The sequence below is a fragment of the Fusarium pseudograminearum genome, chromosome 1, assembly GCF_000303195.2.
Source record: "Fusarium pseudograminearum CS3096 chromosome 1, whole genome shotgun sequence".
In the NCBI taxonomy this organism is placed as follows: domain Eukaryota; kingdom Fungi; phylum Ascomycota; class Sordariomycetes; order Hypocreales; family Nectriaceae; genus Fusarium; species Fusarium pseudograminearum.
Genome location: NC_031951.1, coordinates 4,153,462 through 4,174,837, shown reverse-complemented (window position 1 = coordinate 4,174,837; position 21,376 = coordinate 4,153,462). Strand labels below are relative to the sequence as shown.

Here is a 21,376-nt window from a genome sequence, read left to right as displayed (position 1 = left end):
GACATAGTATCTAATACCCGATAAAACAGGGAATAAGAAGGGCAACAGCACTCCATCAACAATCAGAGGGTACGACTTCAGTTATCTCGTGAAATGTAAACTTGATTCCTGCGCCCCTGGGCTCCTCCGTACCCGGTCATGGTATATGTACAATTTTTCTATCACAGGCCCTTTGCACAGTAGCAGCCGAGATACAAAAGTGCCTTTCGCTGGGATTTCTCGCTACTCAAATCATCGAGACCTTAACCCCAGTTAGGCGACCAGATGTCAAGCTCAGCTCGCATCAACAAACAACCACATGGCCGATGCCGTACATCTTTCCATTACTCCCCGTCCAGTGCCCCATGAACAGGCCGTCTGTACAGACAACTCCAACCGGCCGAACCTGGCCCTTGAATTCCTTCGCCAGTGACTCCATGCGCCATGTATGAAGACGAAAAGCATGCTTCGGAAAATGTGCAATAACCAGACAATCGCAAACAAAAAAAGTGCAGATGCTGTCCGCATGGCAGACAGAGATAATGTAAATCCAGACCAGCATTCTCGCCCGAGTATCAACAGATGTGTGGTATCGTGATGGCCCGAAAGGGTGACCAAAGAGCGTCGGTGATCTATTAACGTCATGAAGCGGCGGTACATTTTATTCCAACCGCGTGCCGAATATCCTGCTTTTCAGGGTATCGAATAAGAGATGCAGTGAATGCCGCGAGTTGTCGATGGCATCTATGATATTTGGTCCAGACCCAGTTCAATATCGGTAATGCCGAAGAGAACAGCATTTTTCTTGGCCCATTGGCGAGCGAGGAGTGAAGCTAGATAAAAAGTTAGTGAAATGCCAATACGAAAAGACAATGTAGACATACCCCTCAAGAACTTCTTGGCAGCATACTTCTTGTCAAAGGCTTCATGGACAACAGGGCGAGCAAGGTAGTCGACCATGAGGTGGACGACAGGCTCTACCTCATCCTCGGTGTAACCCGCATAGTAAGATAGAGTGGCATCCTGTGCGTGAGTTAGTTGAATGTTACATCGTATTGGATTGTTTGTTTACTTACCCATTCACCGCGGTCAAGCATCAGTCGCGCCAAGTACATGGCACCGGCAGCAACGTGACTGGGTCGGTAGGCCATAAATCGGTGATCCAAGAGGCTGATCTCCATCAAGTACTTTCCAATGGTGCGAGACTGAATGTCATAGTTGTCGGCCTTGGAGACTCGACGGAGGAAGTTCATGGGGTTGGGGTAGCTGAGATCATAGTTGAGTGTGCTGAGGACGAATCGCTCGGCGCTGAGGATCTCAGCCTCGCTGAAACCATCATCGGCAATGCGCTTGAAGTTCTCGACATGAGGAGAGAGGACCTCTTCGTACTTGGACGCGATAAACATGGCAGTGATGCCCACGAGCTGGAAACGGTCAAGCTGAACAACCTTCTCTGACAGGAATCGATCGATAACGTTGATGGCGAGGAAGAGGGTCTCGGGAAGCAGGTGGAAACGCGTGTGGACTTCAATCAGCCAGTCAACCAGGATACCACGCGTCTTCCATTCGAGATCGTCTTGGTGAGACATATATTGAGGGTTGGGAATCGACTTGCACTCGAGGTCGCGGAGGTATTCGAAAATTTCGTTGGCGTATTCAGCAACCATGAGAGGGTCTTCGAGATCCTCTTCGTCCAGGTTATTGACACCGGGAGGGTACTTGAAAGGCGCGTCCTGGACTTCGGGCTTCTCAACAGAGACTTCAGGCTTCTCAGCCTCAGCCTCTTCGGGTGTCTCTGACCGCTCATTCTCTTCAGTCAACTCGGGTTCCTTGGATGTGGGCTCAGTCTTCTTGACAGGGGCCTTGGGCTTGGTGTCTGTCAGGACCTTTCGCTTGTTGTTGATAGTACCAGACCCGGACTGGGCAGGTTTGGAGTTGGCGGTCTGGGATGCGAGAGCAGGTCTTGTGGGTCGCGCGGTCTTCTTCTCAATACCGGTGGGCTGTGCAGCCTTGGAGACTAATCCTTTCGCCTTCTTTCCAGCAACCCCATCGGCCTTTCCAACATTGCTGACATCGCCCAATGCAGCGCGTTTCCGCGTGTTGGCAGCGGCAGTACCGTTTACTGTGGACTTCTTCGTTTGCAGGGCAGCCTTGGCAGGCATTGATAGCTCGTCAACCTTGAGAGCAGCAGCCTGGGCTCTTGTGAGACGCGTCGTGCCGCTATTCTCGTCGTTCTCGTTGCGCGTACGAGTGGCCCGAACCTGCTGGCCATGTTAGAACCGCTGATTGATAGAGACAATCGAGCTTCTCGATCGCGTCCAAGGAACTTACTGTAGGCATCTTGGCTGTCTAATGGTTATTGATTGTTGGAAGATTTACAATGGGATATTGCTAGAATAGAAAAGTTAGTTGACGCGTCGGACAAAAATCAAGTTGGGAAGGAAAAGGCTGAAGTGGCGACGATTTCTAGGCAGAGGGCAGTGGTATTGCTGAGACAGTGGAATATAAATATAAACTCTGTCACGAACCTTTGAATCAAGCTTGGTGAAGACACCGTGAAAGGAATGTTGTGAGTCAAGATGTTATGGCGAATCGTCTGATGCTGTATGTTAGTAAGGGTTACCCAGCCCGGAAGAGACGATTGAGGAATGAAGTAAACAAGGTGTGATGTGAAAGGACAAGAGTAATCGAGGAGCATGGGGCGGAGACGATGTTTATGTTGAAGAACAGTACAGTTGTGAGGACGATGGAAGTGTTTTGACGTGCGGGTAAGGAAGATGGGTTGTGGAGATCCACTAAAGTGGATACATACCCCTACGCGGCTAGACAGGTCGCGTTGCTCTAGGTACGTCAGGTTTCCAAGCGTGATGTCCCACTACGAGACAAAGGATTGGATGTTGACAGGAGCAGGGGGATGCGAAAAGCTCGGCTTTTTTCGACTTGACGTATGGGAACGCGCCTTGAATTCAGAAACCGAACCGCGGCGTGCAGCAGCAGATGGTAATGCACAAAATCGAATAGGGCTGGGGACGATATAGCAGAGGGGATGGATGCTGATAGGGGAGAACGGGATAGGAGGGGAGACCGTACAAGGATGAAGAGATGAATGGTAGGCCTGTCCTGGAGGCGATAGACGATCAAAGTATGAACGGGTACAGACACGGAAGAGAAAAGAGAGATTCAAAGTAATAAAGTCAAGTCGATGGACGGTGGTGAACGGACGGGTCTTTACATTTAGTATGGAGGGGCGGGTAGGATGAGATCAGTTCCAAACGCGCCTGCATCCAGGTGCAGTCGCGAAAGCCTTGGAGCGTCGACAATCTTGGAAACGCTACGTACCACTTCCGGTCAGGCCAGTGTGTTTGTGGGACATTCGCCCTAGCAACCGCCCATCAACGGGGCTATCATTGGTCCAACCTCGTCGCGCCGTACTGGTGGGACAGCACTCACAGAGCTGGAGCCCTGTAGCAGAGACGTGATGGCGTCTGTCAGTGATGGTTGTGGCGGTGCGTGCCACTAGGAGGGGTGTATGTGGCTCGATATCTCCCGCCGGCACAAAGTTATTCATTATCCGAAGAAATTTCAACGTCTCCAATACGGCTCTCTAACGACACCTACGGGCACAATTGGTGAGCGTCGGTGTGTTTGCGACGGTCCAGGACATTTCAATTCACATCTCAGTGTTAATCTGAGGAAGATCGGGCATCCCGTGGTTGACTTTGGTCATCAATTCCGTGGGTTCGTTCTTCAACCAGCTTCTTCACCAAAACTAGCTCGCCATCTCCTCGAACCGATATCGAAATTACCCACACACCACGGATATCAGCCTCCATGAAGATCTACTGCTAGTACCTTTCAATTCCATATAGACCGAGACCGAAAATGCTCCAAACCGGTCTCAACTTCGCGGCAGCGAGGCAAAGCCTCCTTCGCTTTGCGCTGAACCGATCCTTGCCCCGAACATATGCGACCATCAGACGTTCCAACGAGACTACAGCCAGTCCGAAAGAGCTGGCCGAAAACCCCGAGGCCCAAGCTGCTATTTTACGAGTCTACAAGCCCCGATCACCCGGTGTAAGACATCTCAAGCGACCAATCAACGATCATCTCTGGAAAGGACGACCTTTCCTCCCATTGACATATCCCAAGAAGGGCCAAGCCAAGGGTGGTCGTAATGTGTCTGGAAGAATCACTGTACGACACCGTGGTGGTGGTGCAAAGAGGAGAATAAGAACTGTCGATTTCATCCGCAATCGACCGGGCCCTCATTTGGTGGAGCGCATCGAGTATGATCCTGGACGAAGTGCGCACATTGCTCTCGTCACCGAGAAGGCGACCGGGCGTCACACCTACATTCTTGCCGCTGATGGACTGAGGTCTGGAGATATTGTCCACAGCTACCGCGCGGGTATTCCTCAAGATCTTCTCGACAGCATGGGTGGTATTATCGATCCTGGTATTTTGGCTGCCAAGACAGCCTTCCGTGGCAACTGTTTACCCATGCACATGATTCCTGTTGGTACTACAGTGTTTGGTGTCGGATCGGCTGCTAGGCGAGGCGCAGTCTTCTGCCGCAGTGCCGGAACTTCAGCCGTGGTGGTTAACAAGAACGAAGAGACAAAGGATGATGGTACCAGGGTCATGACTGGCAAGTATGTCGAGGTACGGCTTCAGAGTGGTGAAGTCCGACGAGTCAGCAAGGATGCTTGTGCTACCATTGGTGTCGCGAGTAACATTCATCACCACTACCGCCAGCTGGGTAAGGCTGGACGAAGCCGATGGCTCAACATTCGACCCACAGTTCGTGGTGTTGCTATGAACAAGGGTAAGAGAGAGAAACGTACAATCATCGAGAGAACGTTTATTGACACGATGCACAGTTGACCATCCTCACGGTGGTGGTAGAGGTAAATCGAAGGGTAACCGTCACCCTGTTTCCCCCTGGGGTGTTCCTGTAAGCCAACCAAGCTCTCACCAGATATACAGAGTAACTAACACATCTTCCAGACCAAGAGTGGTTACAAGACCCGACGCAAGCACAACAGAAACAAGTGGGTAGTTGTGCCTCGACCCAGAAACAACGGAAAGCGCCGAGACAAGGCCAACTAAGAGTGTTTACGGAGCTACGTGATGAGTTGACGGACGGGATGAAAAGCACATGCCTAGTCAAGAAAGAGTTGGGCTCCAGTGCATTGTATATTATGACGCTGCATTGTACTATATGTGACATTATAGATGAGGACGTGATGGGCGTCTTAATCCAAACCTTAAGAAAACGACCTGTATCTGGATTGTGGACTGGTGTTGATAGATATCATGTTGCACGTGTGAGATGGCCAAACGTTTCTATCGTTTGTCAGTTTTCCAGGACTCAGGGGCCAGTCAACCCTGATTGGCTCTCTTAGGGCATTTTTGACAATACCTTTGGTATTCTGTACTTGGTTTCGTAACTACCTGCCTACCTACCTACCTAGGTACGCGGGCAGCATAGAAACCGGCACTGCTTGCCTACCTAGTGATTGATAGAAATATCATTTGGCTTTAGTGAGTGTATGGTTTAAGAGCGTGCCAATTGGTGTTGCTCCCAGGACCAACAAACGCAACAAGACGGATAACCCCCTGGAAAGACATGGGGGTGTCGAGTTTCACCCTGGTGAGAGCATTGCATTAACCAAAAAGGGTTCTTTGTCCGCAATAGAGGTAAACGCTTTTATTATTCAAAATTTCAATTGTTGATAATAAAAGGCTGAATGCCAATAAGATATTTTCTTTATGTTCCGATAACCGAGTTAATCGCATGTCGTCCGTTCGAGGTACGAAGTAGCCAATAAGCAATTAATAGAGATGATTATGTGACTAGAATTTCACTGCACAGCCGCATATAGCCACGCAATGTGGTGACAGGCCCACAGCCTACTGGGGCAAGAATGTTCAGCAGAATACAATAAGCCAGAGATCCAATATAGGAGTAGCTTTGATTAGAGTATTTCATCTAGTAACAGTGTCCTGGGGTCTAGAAATGAGAAATAAAAGGATGCCTTGTTTTTTTATTCTGACGAAAGGCTATCAGCCATTGACGTAGGCGAACGTGGAGTGTGTAACAGCAAATTTAAGGTTAATTCTCACTGGAGACTTATGATTGGCCGCGAAGGTCCGGAGTCTCTGGACGGGAACAAATGACCGCAGATCATGGCAGGGCTTGGCCACGGGGGTTGTCCCTTTCAAGGAAGACGGCACAACGAGAACCTGGGTAGGGTACTTTGGTAGTTAGAGAGTAGATACCTTAGTACGGATACCTACAGGTGTACATTGACTGATTAGTGCTAAGTAGGGAGTGGGCATTGTAATAAATCATCCGTGTCCTACGGAGTCAAGTAGTCAAAGAAAGCCTCTGCAGAACAGGGTAGTTTTGAGACTCCAAGCGTGCTAAGCAACCACTGACCAGGATTGTAGAGATAGGACTGAGCTCTTTATTTGTAATGTTTTCTCCAGATAATTCCATGATTTAAGACACCTAGGTATATACGTAAATGCCTAGGCATGGACACTGGGGATATGATCACTACTGCATGATACATGTTGGGGAACAATCAGTATACCTGCTCTATTCATTCTTCAAAACGCCGTGTAAACGCTGAATTTGCTTGCACGGTGATAGCTTCCTCGGACTTTTCGTGATCCATCAGTCGTAAATCCATAGCACCTCAAAATGATTATAAGCGGGTACCACGCGAGCATTTCCCCAATGAGGTTCCGTTTACGCCGCTGACGCTACAGAGACTGGACTCGTCATAGCCTCGCCTAGCATGGACCGTACTTTAGGTGGTATCTGTACTTGAGAGCACTAGACGCGCGCATGCTCAAACGCATTTACGAGAGAGAAGCAGATATCATATCATTGAGGAGAGAAAAAGTCAAATAAAGGGAGGCTATGAAAACGGCACTTGATTCAACAGGCCACATGAAGCGAACATGGAAGGTTCCCCTAGAAAGTCAAGCATAATTCTTCTATTTCCAGATCTGACCCCTGCCTTTGTACTTTGTAACTTCCACAGCACCAGGCGCCCAGAGCCTCCAGCTCGTACCTGTACCTGTACTAGGTACTAGGTACCTAGGTCCCGCAGTGCCAGCAGCCCGCGGCACTCCATGCTGTCCACGTAACCCCCAATTACCGAAGAGACTTCATTTAGCGCCTGTGAGATGCCTCAGCCCCGTTTCTTACATCAGTTTCCAAACGCCAACTTCTCCGGTAAAGGTAAAACCAGGCGCACCTAGATTAAACATAGAAACGGGCATCGTTAGTTACCGTTTGTAACTGATTTAAGAAAAACCAATTGACGAGCGCCTTTTTGCTTCTTTTATAGGTATATAAGAAAAAGGCGAGCGTGGACGGAGTAAGACACCAACTGTATCCGACATTGACCCCATATACCACAATCCTGATAGTCTATGCTCATCATCGCCGTATCCATTTCCAATCCCTACCTCAAAGACCCTAGACTCACATTGTCGCATGCTAAAAGGGCACAAATCTGTTACCGCTAACTGCTGCCCTTCGCTTGGCTTGGCTACCAAGCTACCTTCTTTTGGCCTCTTTCTCATACCACACACCTCAACTCTCTCTCTCTATACACGCCCCAAGCCTTTCCCCCAGACACAGCAAACCTCCCGTCTCGAGTGTTCGCGGCAAACGGAAAACGGGGGCTTTTTCCTAAACCCAGTGCGTGACGACAAGCCCCAAAGTTCATATAAACATCCTCCCCCCGATTCGGCGCTCGATCTCTTTCTCCCCTCTTTCTCGGCTAGACTATGCATTCCTATTACAAGATGGGCGACTCAGGTTTAGGAACGATATCCGGCGGTTTACGAGGCCGTCGCTTCCCCATCCGACTCATCTTGTCCTACCTCTCCGACTGGATTATTTGCTTCGCCTTGGTTGGTGTCGGAGGTTGGCTCGACAAAGTTGCGCCAGCCAAGCGACCATTTTCACTTGTCGATCCCAACATCTCGTACGTCTATCACGAATACCCAACCTGGGTAGTTATGGATGGAGCTGCTATGCTCTCTGCTCACGTGGCTATATGAAGCTAACCATCATGGCAGATACCCTTTTGCCGAACATGAACTCGTCCCTGCCTACCTCCTCTTCGTCCTCGCCATTGGCGTGCCCTTCGTCATCGTCGCCGTCGTCTCTTTGATCTTCGTCCCCGGTCCGACCGTTCCCAAAGGCACCCCAAAGACTCTCATCTGGCAGCGAAAACTGTGGGAGCTTCATGTTGGTGTTTTAGGACTCGTCCTCTCCCTCACGCTGTCGTGGTTTTTCACCAGCTCGATGAAGAACCTCTTTGGCAAACCTCGACCCGATCTCCTCTCTCGCTGCGAACCTGACATAGCAAATGTTGAGAAATACCTTGTCGGTGGTTTTGAATGGCGCAACATGACCGGCCAGCTCGTTTCCGCTGCCATTTGCAAACAAAAAGACAAGTACAAGATCGATGATGGTTTCCGTTCGTACCCTAGCGGTCACTCATCTTCTGCCGCTGGCGGCCTCATCTACGCTTCACTCTTCATGGCCAGCAAATTTGCGATTACTATCCCGTTTGTTATGCCTTCGGCTGCCGCTGCTGCGGGAGCTGCCAGTCATGCTGCGTTCCCTTCCCGTATCAGCACTGGCCCTATTGTCGATCCCTACGAACCTTCGCGCGCCCGCGGTCTCGATGGATCTTTCTCTTCTGCACCCATGAAGGGCCAAGAAACCGCCAAGGTCCAGTCTCTGCGCCGCCAAGCTGCTGCGCCCCCGATTTATCTCCTTGCTCTTGGCCTTGTGCCTTTTGGCGTCTCCATCTTCATTGCTGGTTCGCGCTGGCACGACCGTCGTCACCACGGTTTTGATATTCTGTTTGGTTACCTGATGGGTCTCATTGCCGCTATCTTTGCCTTCCGTTACTACCATTTGCCAATCCGTGCTGGCGCAGGCTGGGCATGGGGTCCTCGAAGTGACGAGCGGGCCTTCTGGGCTGGCGTTGGACGACATGGCTATGCTGGCACAGACGAAGAGCTTGGCTCATATGCGCCAACACGACATGACACAGGTGTGTCTGGAGACACATCATACCCACCCATGACATCTGCTCTGGCACAGCGAAACGTTCGCTCGACTTCGAACCAAGAAGAGCCTCGCCCTAGCCAGAACTTCCAAGACGTGGAACTGCAACGCATGGACGACTCGGATCGTCTGGAGAACAGGTTCCCGGATAACCGGTTCGCTGAGAGTCGGTACGGTGACGCACACTACGCCGAACACCGTGTCTAAGAGCCATGGAGCAGCTGTGCATAACGACAGCAAATCTCTGAGGAAAGCCATGTCATTATATATGTGTGTGTAATTTTTCAATTGTTGTGTGCACGGTATATCCATGTTCAGGGGCAAAAGAAATACCCTAAGAATCTTGGGAAGGGTCGGATTTCCTTGTTTATAACAGGTAGCGAAAGGCTTGGACAGATAGAATACTTGATATTTGGTACGATATGATACGAACAATGAAATGACCGATTATAACATCTGCAACCTGACATTAATACGACGCTCACTGTGCAACCAAGATTAACTTACGGGATAAATCCAGGAGATCCAAATACCCCTTTGCAAGGAGCGCATTTACCAGTGATAAATTCACTTGGAGACTTGATACAGTAGAAAACAGACGCTTCTTATTGAACAACTATAATTCAAGAAAATACTATTTCACCCATTTGTGGTTTATACCAGCCCTGCCAGCCTTGCCCTACATTGACTTGCGGCCAAACGCCGATCCAGAACCGAACCAACAGGAACGAAAACAACAGAATAGTCACTCCTTGGGAGATGATGGATATCCATCCAGCAGGAGATCCACGTCCCGTCAATTGAACCGATGGGGCATCGAGAAAGTGAGGATGGTCTTCGGGGTGTCCGTATGTGCCCGTTGCGCCAGCTTATGCGGCCTGTTTATGTAACCTTGGAGGGTTTGTTGCCAGTGCCCTGACATGCACTCTAATATTCTGTAATGAATTGAGCAGTTTACTAGAGGCCCTCAACGACAGCCATACGGCCATCTATCCCCTCAAACTCGAGTTCCTCGTCATCATCATCTTCTTCATCCTCCATCTCGTCGCGGAAACCGGTGTCGATCTCAAGTTTGCGAAGTCGACGACGCATCTCATCGCGCTTGGAGCTCTGCCAGCGAATCAGGGCCGCAGAAGCGTGAACCTTGAAGCCGTACACGCGGGGGACATATCGGTCTACGCTCTTGGTGGGGATGAGGGCGGGATACACTTGAAAGAGGATGTTATGGAACGAGGTGCCAAAGTAAGCGCCGTCGATGGCGGCATGACGCGATGATTTGGGATTGTAAATGTCCTCGCATCTGGCGCAGTAGAGTTTGACTGGCTTTAGGTTGGGGACATCAGAGAGACCCATAGGAAGGAGGGGGTGGGAGTGACACATGACACGAGGGCATTTTCCAAACTCGGCCTTTTTGTACTTGTCAAGCTATACGGTGTTGTCAGCGAGTGATCAGAAGAGGGATTGCGGTGAATGTACGCACCATTTTTGATAGACCTCTAGTCGTAACAATATAGCGAGCATGCACGAGACCGTAAAGGTGCCTCGCAGATTTCTCTATGGCCTCGCGCATCTCATCGTCGCACTCGAGGTCAAAGACGTCGGTGACGAGATCCAGCGCGTACTGGTAGTATTGTACCTCGGTGTTCAGGCCAGTCAGGTTGAACCTGTCTGTGAGGTAGTCCTCATCGATTTCGCAAAAGTACTCGTTGCCCCTGGACGAGATAAACTAGGAAAGAAGATGCTTGATTAGCACGTGAAAACCCAAGTGCAAAAAAATAGAAGAAGACCCTTAGCGACCCCGCGATTTCACAGGCTATCCGAATATCACAATACGGTGATAGCGGACACCGATCGAAATCCAAGGCGCGTGGGCATATGCTCGATGCACTCACCCAATCCCTCCAGTAGCTCGTGTAGTCGCTGTCCGACTCGCTCACATAGTCATCCATCATGCTGGGCGCGGAGAAGAAGGAATAATAAGACTAGTTATTGACAAAGACGGCTTAGAGACTAGGTACCATGCCCTGGCTTAAGCTGAAGTTGCTGGATTATCGATGCGCAAGACTCGGAGCGAGTCTTGATATTATTGAGTTGAGTTGTGCGTGAGTGGGTGTTGGAGTATTATCGTGGATATCGTGTCGTATGTATCGTTGTCGTTAAACCCTGGGCCAGTGCTTGAGAATACTGGAGGTCGGTAGGCTTGGGGCTGGACTTGATGGTGGGGTTGCAAAAGCCGTCTGCGTCTGCGTCCGCATTTGATTCTCCTGCATTTGCGATGGGATAGCCAACGGGTAGCCAGGTAACGTGACTTGGTGGAGCACGTATCGCGAACTCGAGCCTCCACGCCCTGTCTACAAGGTAGTACCTACCTCAACACCATAAAAGTATCACGACTCGCTCTTACTCACAGAAAAAAAGTGTCGTTCGTACCTAAACAAAATCGCCGTATTCAGTCAAAAACATTAAAGCTTTTGTCGTCTGAGCCGTTCATTATCTAGGTACTATCTACTTTTGAAATGGCCCTACCTTCAAAACAGGTACCTATGCCATAGTAATTTGGAACTACCTATACTCAAAGTCAATTGTGACTTTAATACATTATAAGTAATCTAAAAAGCCACCTCCTTGTCCTAGTGTCTTTTATCACATTGATTAGCAAGAATATATTCAAAGGATCTCGTTCATCTATTTACTCTATTTCTGCAATACCCGTCAGATGATTTTAGGCCGTATCCTCATTTCGAACAACACAGCAAAGCTAATCCCAATAATACCACCATAAACAATTCCCAGTATCAACTCCTGTGGCTACTAAATATAGTCCCCGTATACACAAAACGTCCCGTTATCATCTAAGTGGCGCTAATCGTTGAAGCGACACTACCTCCCTCGCTTCCAGAACGTCTATCTGACTCGGATGTTCCGTCCTCATCGCCACTCGTCAATCCGCTTCCCCCATTCCTTGTTCGCGACGATGGAATCTGAAGTCGACTCCCTACACCATCTTGCCCTGAATCTTGCTTGAGTGCCACCTCCACCATTCTCATGGCTTCTTGTAACGTTTCACCCGTTTCATCCATGGCCGCCAGGAAACGTGCAAGTTCTTTGCATAGTTCCCAATCGCCTTCTCGCATTGCACGAGACAACAATCGCACCGACTGTTCAGTCGACGAACCCAACTCGTCCAGCGTGTGCAATATAATAAGGTACCCTCCCGCGGTCTTCAGTGACCCTCTCTGCAGAGACTCCTCGAATAGTTCTTGGGCCTGTGGAAGATAGGCGAATAACGTCTTCCATTGCCGAACCTCGGTCTTGCGTGTGCATTGTAGCACAATATCTAGATACTCCTTGAACGAGGATAGAAGGGACAGTACACGAGGTAGCACGGCGTCAACAGGCTTTGGGGACGTATCGACCTCTTCGTCCAACACACGATGTAATAATATTTCGAGTCCGTGAGCAAAATACTCCAGTTCTTTGTACTGATGAGCCAAGTTTGACGCCTCAACTGATCTGCTTTGCATTAGGTAAAATCGTAATAGATCCGGAAGTATTAGATGCGTCTGTTTATAATTAGCTATTGAATCATCGACATGCTCTTTGAAACTTACTCTGATGGCGAAATGAAAATACGAAAAGTTCACATCGCGACGTTGGACAAGATCAGACTCGACTCCCAAAATGATTCCCTTTTCCAGAAGAATGGAAAGGGGGTAGAAGTCCACAGGAATAGACACCGGAGGTGGCGACTCTTTACCGTTTTCCCCAGTTGCATCGAGCACTTCACTGATGTCTGGCCAAGCCTTGAGCTCCATTCCATCAAACACCCATAGAGAATCTTTTAGGGCTGGCGGCCCGTTCCGTAGCGGATTGTCTTCCAATTGCCTATTTGCGTTTCGCAATGGTTGGTCTCTGACGCTGGCGTGATACTCCACGTTTTGCGCAATGACACGCATATCGTATTTGAGTTGGCCATCGTCGTTTAGCGACGGTCGCAGTAGTACAAGCTTGCCGTCGACGAGAAAGATTACCGAAGCAACAGCAACATCCTGGGATGGATCACCGTCTGTCAACTGCGTATCGGGCAGTATCCAACTCAAACCTCGAACTCGGGCTGGAGATCTGACAATACCGTGGAACGCGATCTGGCCCACTTGGATGAGTCGTATAGAACCTCCATGGGGTGTAAAAATAAAGTGGTATAGCAAGTTTTCGTAAGTGTAAACAAGAAGCGAGTCCTCGCCAGAAGTAGTGACCAGCACCACAGGAGCTGGGATTGTCTGCGTATGCAGGATTTGAGCAGGATCAAGTGCCGTCTCGCGAGAAAATAGCCGTAGCTCAAATTTCCTGTTTGCTTCTACCGCAGCAACAAGAATATGCTGATGCCAGCACATGCCTCCTCTTACTTGGAATTCGTTCTCCATGGACTCGCTGGCAAATGTCTTCCAACGACCACTGTTGACACTATAATGGGCGAGTCCACGACGACCTGCTACAGCAACATAGCGACCATCTGGAGAGATAACGGTCTGTCGTATCGGCCACTGGTTTAAGAGGTATGTCGGAGGCACTTTTGCTGTGTGCCATAGGAACGGTTCCGCCGAAATGCTGGTAAGGTCAGGAACGTCATAGCCTCTGTAGACCATCACACTTGAAGGTGTCTGTAGCACTGTCCTGAAGACATTTGCATCATTGTAACATCCAGTAACAGCATTCTTGGCCATCTCGAGAGACCATATTGCTTCATGTTTGCGCGCGGTCATCAGGATCTCGGATCCGCCACCCACCCAGGTAGCTCCGGCTATCCCAGATAACCACTCCTCTCCATTCGCGCGTGACGTTGTTTCCTCCGATCCAAAACTATGGCTGCCAAGCTTGCCAAACATGCTCCAGGTCGACCAGCCCTTTACGAAACCCGCGAAAAGGCAATAGCCATCAGGCGAATAACTTAAGGTTGTAAAGGCCCCTGAAGACGCAGTTGAAACAGGGACTTGGTGAGTGTGTGAATGAGGAATATTGCCAGCGTAGTCCCGAACGGAGTAAACCTGTACAGTGCCGTCACAGCAACCAACAGCAATGAGCGAGAACCGTGCGTTTATAACGGCCGTAATAGCACGGTCATTTTCGCCTTGGGGTATGTGAAAACAGTGGCCTTTGAACAGACGCTTCGCATCGGGATCGTCGGCCTGGCTCATCTCTGCTCGGTGATTATATCGCTGAACCGCATATGCTCGCCCGCTGCTTGTAATCCATGTCAAAAGATTCATAGGGCGATCATGTGTCATCTGGACGATGGTCGCCTTCTTCTCTACCCATCCCATACGGCTGATTATCTCGGTCCTTGTCTGCGAGCCCGTACTGTCTGGAGTCCAGCGAATGCACTGGACCGCAGCAGGCTTTCTTGTCGACACCATAAGCTCGTCGTCGAGGGCAAGGGCGCTTTCGATACCGGCATCAACCTTGATAACCATTCTGAAACGTACACTCAGGTCACGAACCCCTAGTCCTTCGCCGGCTCCCCATAATATTTGATCAGGGGGTAGTCCGGTAAGGCTTCCGATGAGACTCTGCCTGCGTCGCTGAACATTGCTGTAGTTTGCGAAGTGAGGCTTGTATACACGCGAATCTGAATCGGTGGCTAGGGAGTAAGTGATGAGATAACCCTGGTCGGTGTGTATGACGAGAATGGCGGCGTCGGGTCTTAGCAAAAGGTCGACATTCTTGCCATATGTTTGTAGGGAGTAATCCGATCGAATTACCACGGCTAAGATTACAGCGGGCTATATACGTCAGTATGGAACGAGGTTGTATCCAAATGCCTTGAAAGCCTCACCTTGGTCTGCCAGACTGTTATCGAAGTTGTCGTGATAACAGCAAATAGGTTGCCGGTCCGCGAAACTCGCAACGCCAGTATTGGATCTTTTATAGGAATACCTCCGGGTTCGGTGTTATCTAACACCTGTGGAGGTTGGCTTGCTGGAAAATCATCATGTTCGACAGGTCGAATTCCTGGAGTTATCGGTGTCGGCAGTGGTGGAGACTCGAGGGCATCGAGGGGGCCGTGGGGCTGGGAAGAACTCGAGGGACCAGGCGATGGGGTCAGGCTAGAATCGGAGGGACTCGTGAGTCCATCGTGGGAGACGAAAAACTTGAAGGCTGAAGATCGACTGCTGCTGGTAGCATGGATTCGTGGTGTTCCAATGGGCCAATACATTGCGACAGCTTAGCTGAGAAGCTAAGGGTAGCTGTAGCTGTGTATGTGGATGCGCGATGCTTTTGAAGGCCCGGCGCTTCAATGGGAAAGATGTCGCTGTAGCAGAAACCCAAACATGTCCCTGGGCGTTATCCAACTCGAGAACTGGCTCATCAGCCCATTGGGTTCTGGCGATGATTGTAGGGCGAGGATATTAAAGGTGATGTGGTTGTCGCAGTGTCGCAGGTGAGCTCCTAGGGATGTTGTCATGGTAGAGGCTCATTGGCGGTTCCTGAGCTTACCTAAGGCTACTTGCTCCTTCTGGCATCTGGACATTCCCTTACCACTCTAGGTACCTACCTGTAAACCTGCCACTCCCGGGCACCCTTGCAGTGAATTCAGGTACCTTGCAGCACAGCAACACATTTATTTACTAAGGTAACTTTCACCTTCCATTGCACATCAATCAACAGCCCGAATCACAATCCTATTACCCATCTTATATTATTCACGCCGCGGACTTTCTTTCCCATGTCTACCGTCTTCTGCACCGCCCCGATAGATACCGCCATCTCCCTTTTGAACAAACAAAACAAGTAAAATGACTGAAAAGGAAAGAAAGAGAAATACAATGTGCGCCATAACTGATCATAGGCGCATTCTGTTGTGATCTGCCTACCGCCTGTTTATCTTTATGCGGATCAATGGCCATGCGCAGTCGCAGTTACAGTTGTAAGCAGTGCATCAAAACCAGCAAAATCAACTCCCACTTTACAAATCGATGAGAAAGTGTCGAAAGCCAATGGCTGTGTCCTGGAGTGGTCCTTGATTCATCCTGACAAGGGCTGTCTCCTGTTCTTAAAGCAAATAGATGTGCCCCCATACGGCATATTGATTACGCTTTCCTGCGAAATTATCATCCGGGCATACTTCCACTGTTACGCAGATATCGAGTTCTAGTCACCAGACTGAAACCTCGTGCAGCACGCTTTCGGTTGATGTTGAATCTCCTTTTCTTCCGAATGAGGGCGGAGCTGCAGCCTTGACCCATTGGATGATTTCCATGAGCTTACTCGGGTCACGCATAAGACCAGAGGAGAGCGTGACCGCAGACTCTCCGCTTCCTGAATGGTCCGAGTAGTGGGATTTGGGTCCTGGCATAAATTTGAGGTCCAGCGAACCTAGGTTGGAGAGAAGATCCAAGTGGCTTATGGAAGAGGCTAGGTCCCATGATTGTTTTGTGCCTGGCTTGCAACGCGTATTTCGCAGTTCTGGTATAAGCATCCTTTCTTCATTAATGATGCTATCAGACGGTTGTCTGGGTTCATCTGCGTTAGGTGCCATCATAGCTACCACAAACACAACCACTCCCATTATGAAAATGTATTCCCGGAGTATTGTTGGTAAGTCGTTCAGCGATGTTGAGGTTTCGGCGAAAAACCGTGTTCGAGAGATGGCGCAACCAAGAGCAACCAAGATCGCAACGCGACCAAGACGTGCTCTATGACGCAGTTGTCAGCTTCTACTTCCAATCCGTAGCACGAAGCGCCTACTGTTGGAAGGCCGATGCATGTACCAAGACAGTAACCAGTCCAGACACGGCCAACAGAGATATAATTCTGAACTATGTCAGGTGAGTAGGTCATGGTAAGTTCGTGCTTGCTTACACGACATCAAGGTGAGGGTGCTGCGGTAGCCTCATAGCGACAGTGGCACCGAAGAGCACCCCAGCGGGCAGAATGGCCAAGAGGTGATCTTTAATCTGCCATGCAGAAGTGTCTGCTGCCGAGCGTGTGTTCTCCATGATGATAAACAACCCGGACTAGGCGAAACAAAAAGAAACAAGAAAGATTGAAAACTGTTGGTAAGAATTATCAGATAACTCTTTATGAAACCAACGACAGATCAAGCGTGACGGACAATGTGGCACTGGACAGACATATCGACCATTCTTGAGGTTCTTATAATCATCGATGCCCAATTCAACGGACGAGGCTAACGAGGACTTCCGAATCCTCTTGTCAAGATGAATCAATCAACGGACGAGGCGAGCATTTCAATCAATCAAACGGAAAACCGCCCTGTTGCCTTAATTGTGCTATTAATGAATGATTGGTTGTGTATCTGACATAACAGAACATGGGGTGCGACATCGTCGTTGAAAATTACACTATAACATTCCCTTGCGGTTACAGTCCAACACAATGAGGGCCTATCGAGATGACCCACGTACAAGGCGATGAGGTCGACTTCAAACTGAGTGGTGAGCGTGCGAACCATGAGGCTGAAATGATTGGTTCAGATCTTTGTGATAACGCCCAGTATGCCTTGCAACCGTTTCGACCCAAGACATCGGCTGGTCTGTTCGTTGGGCAGGAACGCATTCACCTGGACGTGGTAAGCCTCACGATCGAAAAAGCGTGAGTGCCAGGCCTCCAGCCTTGTTGGTTTTACCACATAACAATGTTCTTAGCATGATCAACATTGCCATTCTGCAAAGTTGCAGGGCTAAAGACTTCCAGTTGCCGGTTATTGAGGCCCGCTTGTGCTGCTGTCTTTCGCAACAAGGCATACCCTTTTTCACGCTGAAGTGGTCGACAATACTTATAAGCCTATGCTGGCCCAACAGTTCCGTGCTGGGAGGAGTGTGAGCAAGTCGTTTTGCCCACTGCTACTATCCTCCCATACACGAAACGGAACAGGTCGCAAAGGCCGTCGAACTCATGTCAATTCATCCAAGGGAGTTTTTTCAGTCACCGGAAAGGATATCTAGTCGCCGTGTGTCGCTCATACGACTCAGTGGCAACTTGTTCGAACTACTGCCAGCAAGCGGAAGTGCTTGGGTTGTGTCGAAATTTGCACACCAGGTGCACTCAACCACCAATTTATCAAGTATGGTGAGTTAAATCGAGTACGCAACTATGCTCAGGGTCTTGTGCCAGCCGCGAGACTTTGAGACTTTGAAAAGACCGCCCAATACTGCTTTCGATAGACAGGAACTGACGTTTTGGATGGTGCCAGACATGGCCGCCAACAACGCATACCGAGCCTTTAGTCCAGATATCTCAGTGGCAAGTGCTCACAGCTTGTATCATATACGGCTGCTCGGTTGCGTCGTTTCTCCGTCGACAGCGTTTTCGAGACCAGAATTTACCTTTGACTGTTTCAATATGTGTGTCCCTTGGTATCCTGGTAGGAAAGTGCACCGGGGCAAGTCTCGACTATATCATGCTGGTACATGTATCGTGGGCAACATGCATGTCGATGCTCGCAAGTGTGGCGTGCCTTCATATCCAGCCTAGAATGGGTAAGCAGTATTTGAATACGGGAAACCGTTCTATGGGGTGATGTTAACTGCCCAGATCTTGAGTTATAGGGTCGAGGTCGCCGTCATGTACAGTTTCTTTCATCTTTCTCACGCTTAACACAAGTCACTTAATTGACGAATGCTACGAATCATTCAGTATATGGCTTACAGCTTTCATGGGCTCTTTTGGGCAACATGACGGTTATGATGAGCTGCCGCATCGCTTTAAAACATTGTGGTTCTTGAGCGTTCAATACGTTGGTCTTGTTCTACACCTTGTAATTGGTTCCTCAACCAGTTCTTTGTGACCCAGTATGCGGAGTCTTGTTCTTATCGCTTTCCATCTTGGGTCTTGAAAGCGGGAGATATGCACGCTAGGGATGACATGGACTAGCTAGGTTGGACTGCTGGGGCGCAAGTGACAGAGCGAAGGGCGTGGTCAAGTGCCGGTATCGTAGCGATAGTTTGACATGACATCTACCAACAATTGGTCACCGCTTCTCTTTCGAGTCACGCGCTGTGTAGCACAAACAGACAATCAAACCAATCGTACGTAATAGATTCTTCAATATACTGAAAGAAATTGGGCTTTGTGAGATGCTCATGACACGAACCCCGCTCAGAATCCGGGGCCCCGGTATAGGGTATCCGGGATACAGCCGGCTAAGAGCGGGCGGTTCACTATTCTATCTGCCCGGCACCGGCGATGGTTTGGTGCATATCGCCCGGGTCCGAAGAGTCAGGGGATTATTAAGACGATCATTTATTCTTTAACTAGTGATACCATATCTTTGATCCCTTTTGTAGTCCTCATAGCATATTTCTTCGTTACCAAACACTTTTACCAAAACTCCACACATACCCTCCTAACATCACAATCAACCTTGGAACTACACGTATATCGTGCTCAACTCTCATCTTAACGCAATGCTTTCAGCTGTAAGAACAGCCAGGCTTAGATCATTGATCAAACACAGCCGTACGATTCATAGCAGTTCGAAACATCTGTCAAGCACTGAAGCTGCCCCAGCTGCTCGACCAGCGCACTATGACACCTCCCAGAAGCTTTCAGCCATCGATGCAGTGAAGGAGAGACGACTGAAGGCGGGCAAGTTAGTCGCCGGAGTTGCTGCTGCTTCTGATAGTGATATGTTCAAAGGCCCGGTGAGTTGAGGAGGTCAAGTGAGCTTACAACATTAAACTTACAATCATCACACAGACGACAGGGCTGCCCAAGTCTAAGCGATGGGATAGTATGTTTTGCCCCAAGATTGGAAAACGAAAATAAAACATATGACTTACATCATTTCGCAGACCATCTCAGTCATGAGAGCAGAGTGAGAGAGCCATGCACGCTCAAACAAGCAGCTCGTTATATGAAGAAGCCCGGTCTCATCTCCCTAGGGGGTGGCTTACCATCCAGTGAAGTCTTCCCCTTCGCCGAGCTCGGCTTCAAGGTCCCAGTGGCTCCCAAATTCTCAGAGAAGGACACGGAAGAATCAGGCCAAACCGTCACAATTGGAAAATACGACGTAAGAGACCGTGGGGGTACCTACGACTTGTCTATCGCCTGCAACTACGGACAAGCTACAGGGTCCCCCCAGATGATGAGATACCTGACAGAGCACACTGAGATTGTGTACAAACCCCCTTATGCGGACTGGAAAGTTTGTCAAACTATTGGAAGCACTGGAGCACTAGAAGAGGCACTACGGATGTTCTGTGATAAGGACCGTGGTGATTCTGTACTCACCGAAGACTTTAGCTTCTCAACCGCCTTGGAAACCGTTGGACCTCTCGGCATCAAGGCCTTTGGTGTTTCCATTGATGAGCAGGGCCTGATTCCAGAGGCTATGGACGAGCTTCTGTCGAATTGGGATGCTAAAGAGCGAGGCTCTCGGAAACCTCATCTGCTATACACCGTCCCCTCAGGCCAGAACCCCACAGGTGCAACGCAAGGGACCGAAAGACGCAAGGCGATTTACGCCGTGGCACAGAAGCACGATATATACATCATCGAAGACGAGCCGTATTACTTCCTTCAGATGCAACCCTACACAGGCCGCAACCAACCCGACGTTCCGCCACCAAAGACGGTAGATGAATTTGTCTCATCACTCATTCCTTCGCTTCTAAGCATAGATGTTGATGGCCGAGTTATGCGCATGGACTCGTTCTCAAAAGTGCTTGTCCCAGGCTCTCGTCTAGGATGGATCACTGCATCGGAGCAGATCGTAGAGAGATACATTCGACACGCTGAAGTTGCGAGCCAAGGCCCAAGTGGCTTCTCACAGGTCATTCTGTACAAGCTGCTCGATGAGACATGGGGACATGAAGGATACTTGAGATGGTTGATGAATTTGCGACTGGAGTATACTAAGAAGCGAGATGCTCTCCTGGCCGCATGTGAAGATCATCTACCAAGTGACCTCGCCAGCTGGACGCCTCCCGTAGCGGGCATGTTTGTGAGTACCCCTCAAGCAATTCGCAATCATGCATCTGTTTGTTTTACTGACCAACCATGCATTAGATGTGGATCAATATTGATTATACAAAGCATCCCGACGCGGGAAAACGAAGTATTGTCGATATAGAAGAGGAGATCTTCAACTCGTGCATTGAGAACGGCGTGCTCATCGCTAGAGGCTCGTGGTTCTTGACTGAAAAGGACAAGGCACCACCAGGACTGTTCTTCAGAGCGACGTATGCATCTGCTACACCTGAGAATATGAATAAGGCCATTGAGAGGTTTGGAAAAGCTGTGAGAGATAGCTTTGGGCGAAAGTGAAGT

At 49.5% G+C, this 21,376-nt stretch overlaps 7 protein-coding genes across 7 annotated transcripts, besides 1 other annotated feature; 3 read left to right on the top strand and 4 right to left on the bottom strand.

Annotated features, from left to right (window-relative positions):
- Nucleotides 1-723: 723 nt before the first annotated feature.
- Nucleotides 724-2,319, bottom strand: FPSE_11602 (uncharacterized protein; the record flags this gene model as incomplete). The annotated part of the gene is made up of 4 exons (XM_009264719.1): nucleotides 724-812; nucleotides 864-1,002; nucleotides 1,056-2,243; nucleotides 2,311-2,319. 4 exons carry the CDS (start codon nucleotides 2,317-2,319, stop codon nucleotides 724-726), a joined length of 1,425 nt encoding a protein of 474 aa, XP_009262994.1.
- A 1,542-nt stretch (nucleotides 2,320-3,861) lies between these two features.
- FPSE_11601 (uncharacterized protein) lies at nucleotides 3,862-5,088 on the top strand (the record flags this gene model as incomplete). The annotated part of the gene is made up of 3 exons (XM_009264718.1): nucleotides 3,862-4,804; nucleotides 4,860-4,933; nucleotides 4,987-5,088. The coding sequence occupies 3 exons, from the start codon at nucleotides 3,862-3,864 to the stop codon at nucleotides 5,086-5,088; spliced, it is 1,119 nt and encodes a 372-aa protein (XP_009262993.1).
- A 341-nt stretch (nucleotides 5,089-5,429) lies between these two features.
- Nucleotides 5,430-5,452: a microsatellite.
- Nucleotides 5,453-7,806: 2,354 nt separating this feature from the next.
- Nucleotides 7,807-9,292, top strand: FPSE_11600 (uncharacterized protein; the record flags this gene model as incomplete). Its single annotated transcript, XM_009264717.1, has 2 exons — nucleotides 7,807-7,988; nucleotides 8,083-9,292. 2 exons carry the CDS (start codon nucleotides 7,807-7,809, stop codon nucleotides 9,290-9,292), a joined length of 1,392 nt encoding a protein of 463 aa, XP_009262992.1.
- Nucleotides 9,293-10,042: 750 nt separating this feature from the next.
- Nucleotides 10,043-11,037, bottom strand: FPSE_11599 (uncharacterized protein; the record flags this gene model as incomplete). The annotated part of the gene is made up of 3 exons (XM_009264716.1): nucleotides 10,043-10,510; nucleotides 10,566-10,811; nucleotides 10,978-11,037. The coding sequence occupies 3 exons, from the start codon at nucleotides 11,035-11,037 to the stop codon at nucleotides 10,043-10,045; spliced, it is 774 nt and encodes a 257-aa protein (XP_009262991.1).
- A 900-nt stretch (nucleotides 11,038-11,937) lies between these two features.
- Nucleotides 11,938-15,299, bottom strand: FPSE_11598 (uncharacterized protein; the record flags this gene model as incomplete). Its single annotated transcript, XM_009264715.1, has 3 exons — nucleotides 11,938-12,648; nucleotides 12,697-14,865; nucleotides 14,919-15,299. The coding sequence occupies 3 exons, from the start codon at nucleotides 15,297-15,299 to the stop codon at nucleotides 11,938-11,940; spliced, it is 3,261 nt and encodes a 1,086-aa protein (XP_009262990.1).
- Nucleotides 15,300-16,238: 939 nt separating this feature from the next.
- On the bottom strand, nucleotides 16,239-17,082 carry FPSE_11597 (uncharacterized protein; the record flags this gene model as incomplete). The annotated part of the gene is made up of 3 exons (XM_009264714.1): nucleotides 16,239-16,779; nucleotides 16,832-16,897; nucleotides 16,946-17,082. 3 exons carry the CDS (start codon nucleotides 17,080-17,082, stop codon nucleotides 16,239-16,241), a joined length of 744 nt encoding a protein of 247 aa, XP_009262989.1.
- A 416-nt stretch (nucleotides 17,083-17,498) lies between these two features.
- Nucleotides 17,499-21,373, top strand: FPSE_11596 (uncharacterized protein; the record flags this gene model as incomplete). Its single annotated transcript, XM_009264713.1, has 5 exons — nucleotides 17,499-17,698; nucleotides 19,563-19,749; nucleotides 19,805-19,838; nucleotides 19,900-21,050; nucleotides 21,116-21,373. 5 exons carry the CDS (start codon nucleotides 17,499-17,501, stop codon nucleotides 21,371-21,373), a joined length of 1,830 nt encoding a protein of 609 aa, XP_009262988.1.
- Between the last annotated feature and the right edge of the window lie 3 nt (nucleotides 21,374-21,376).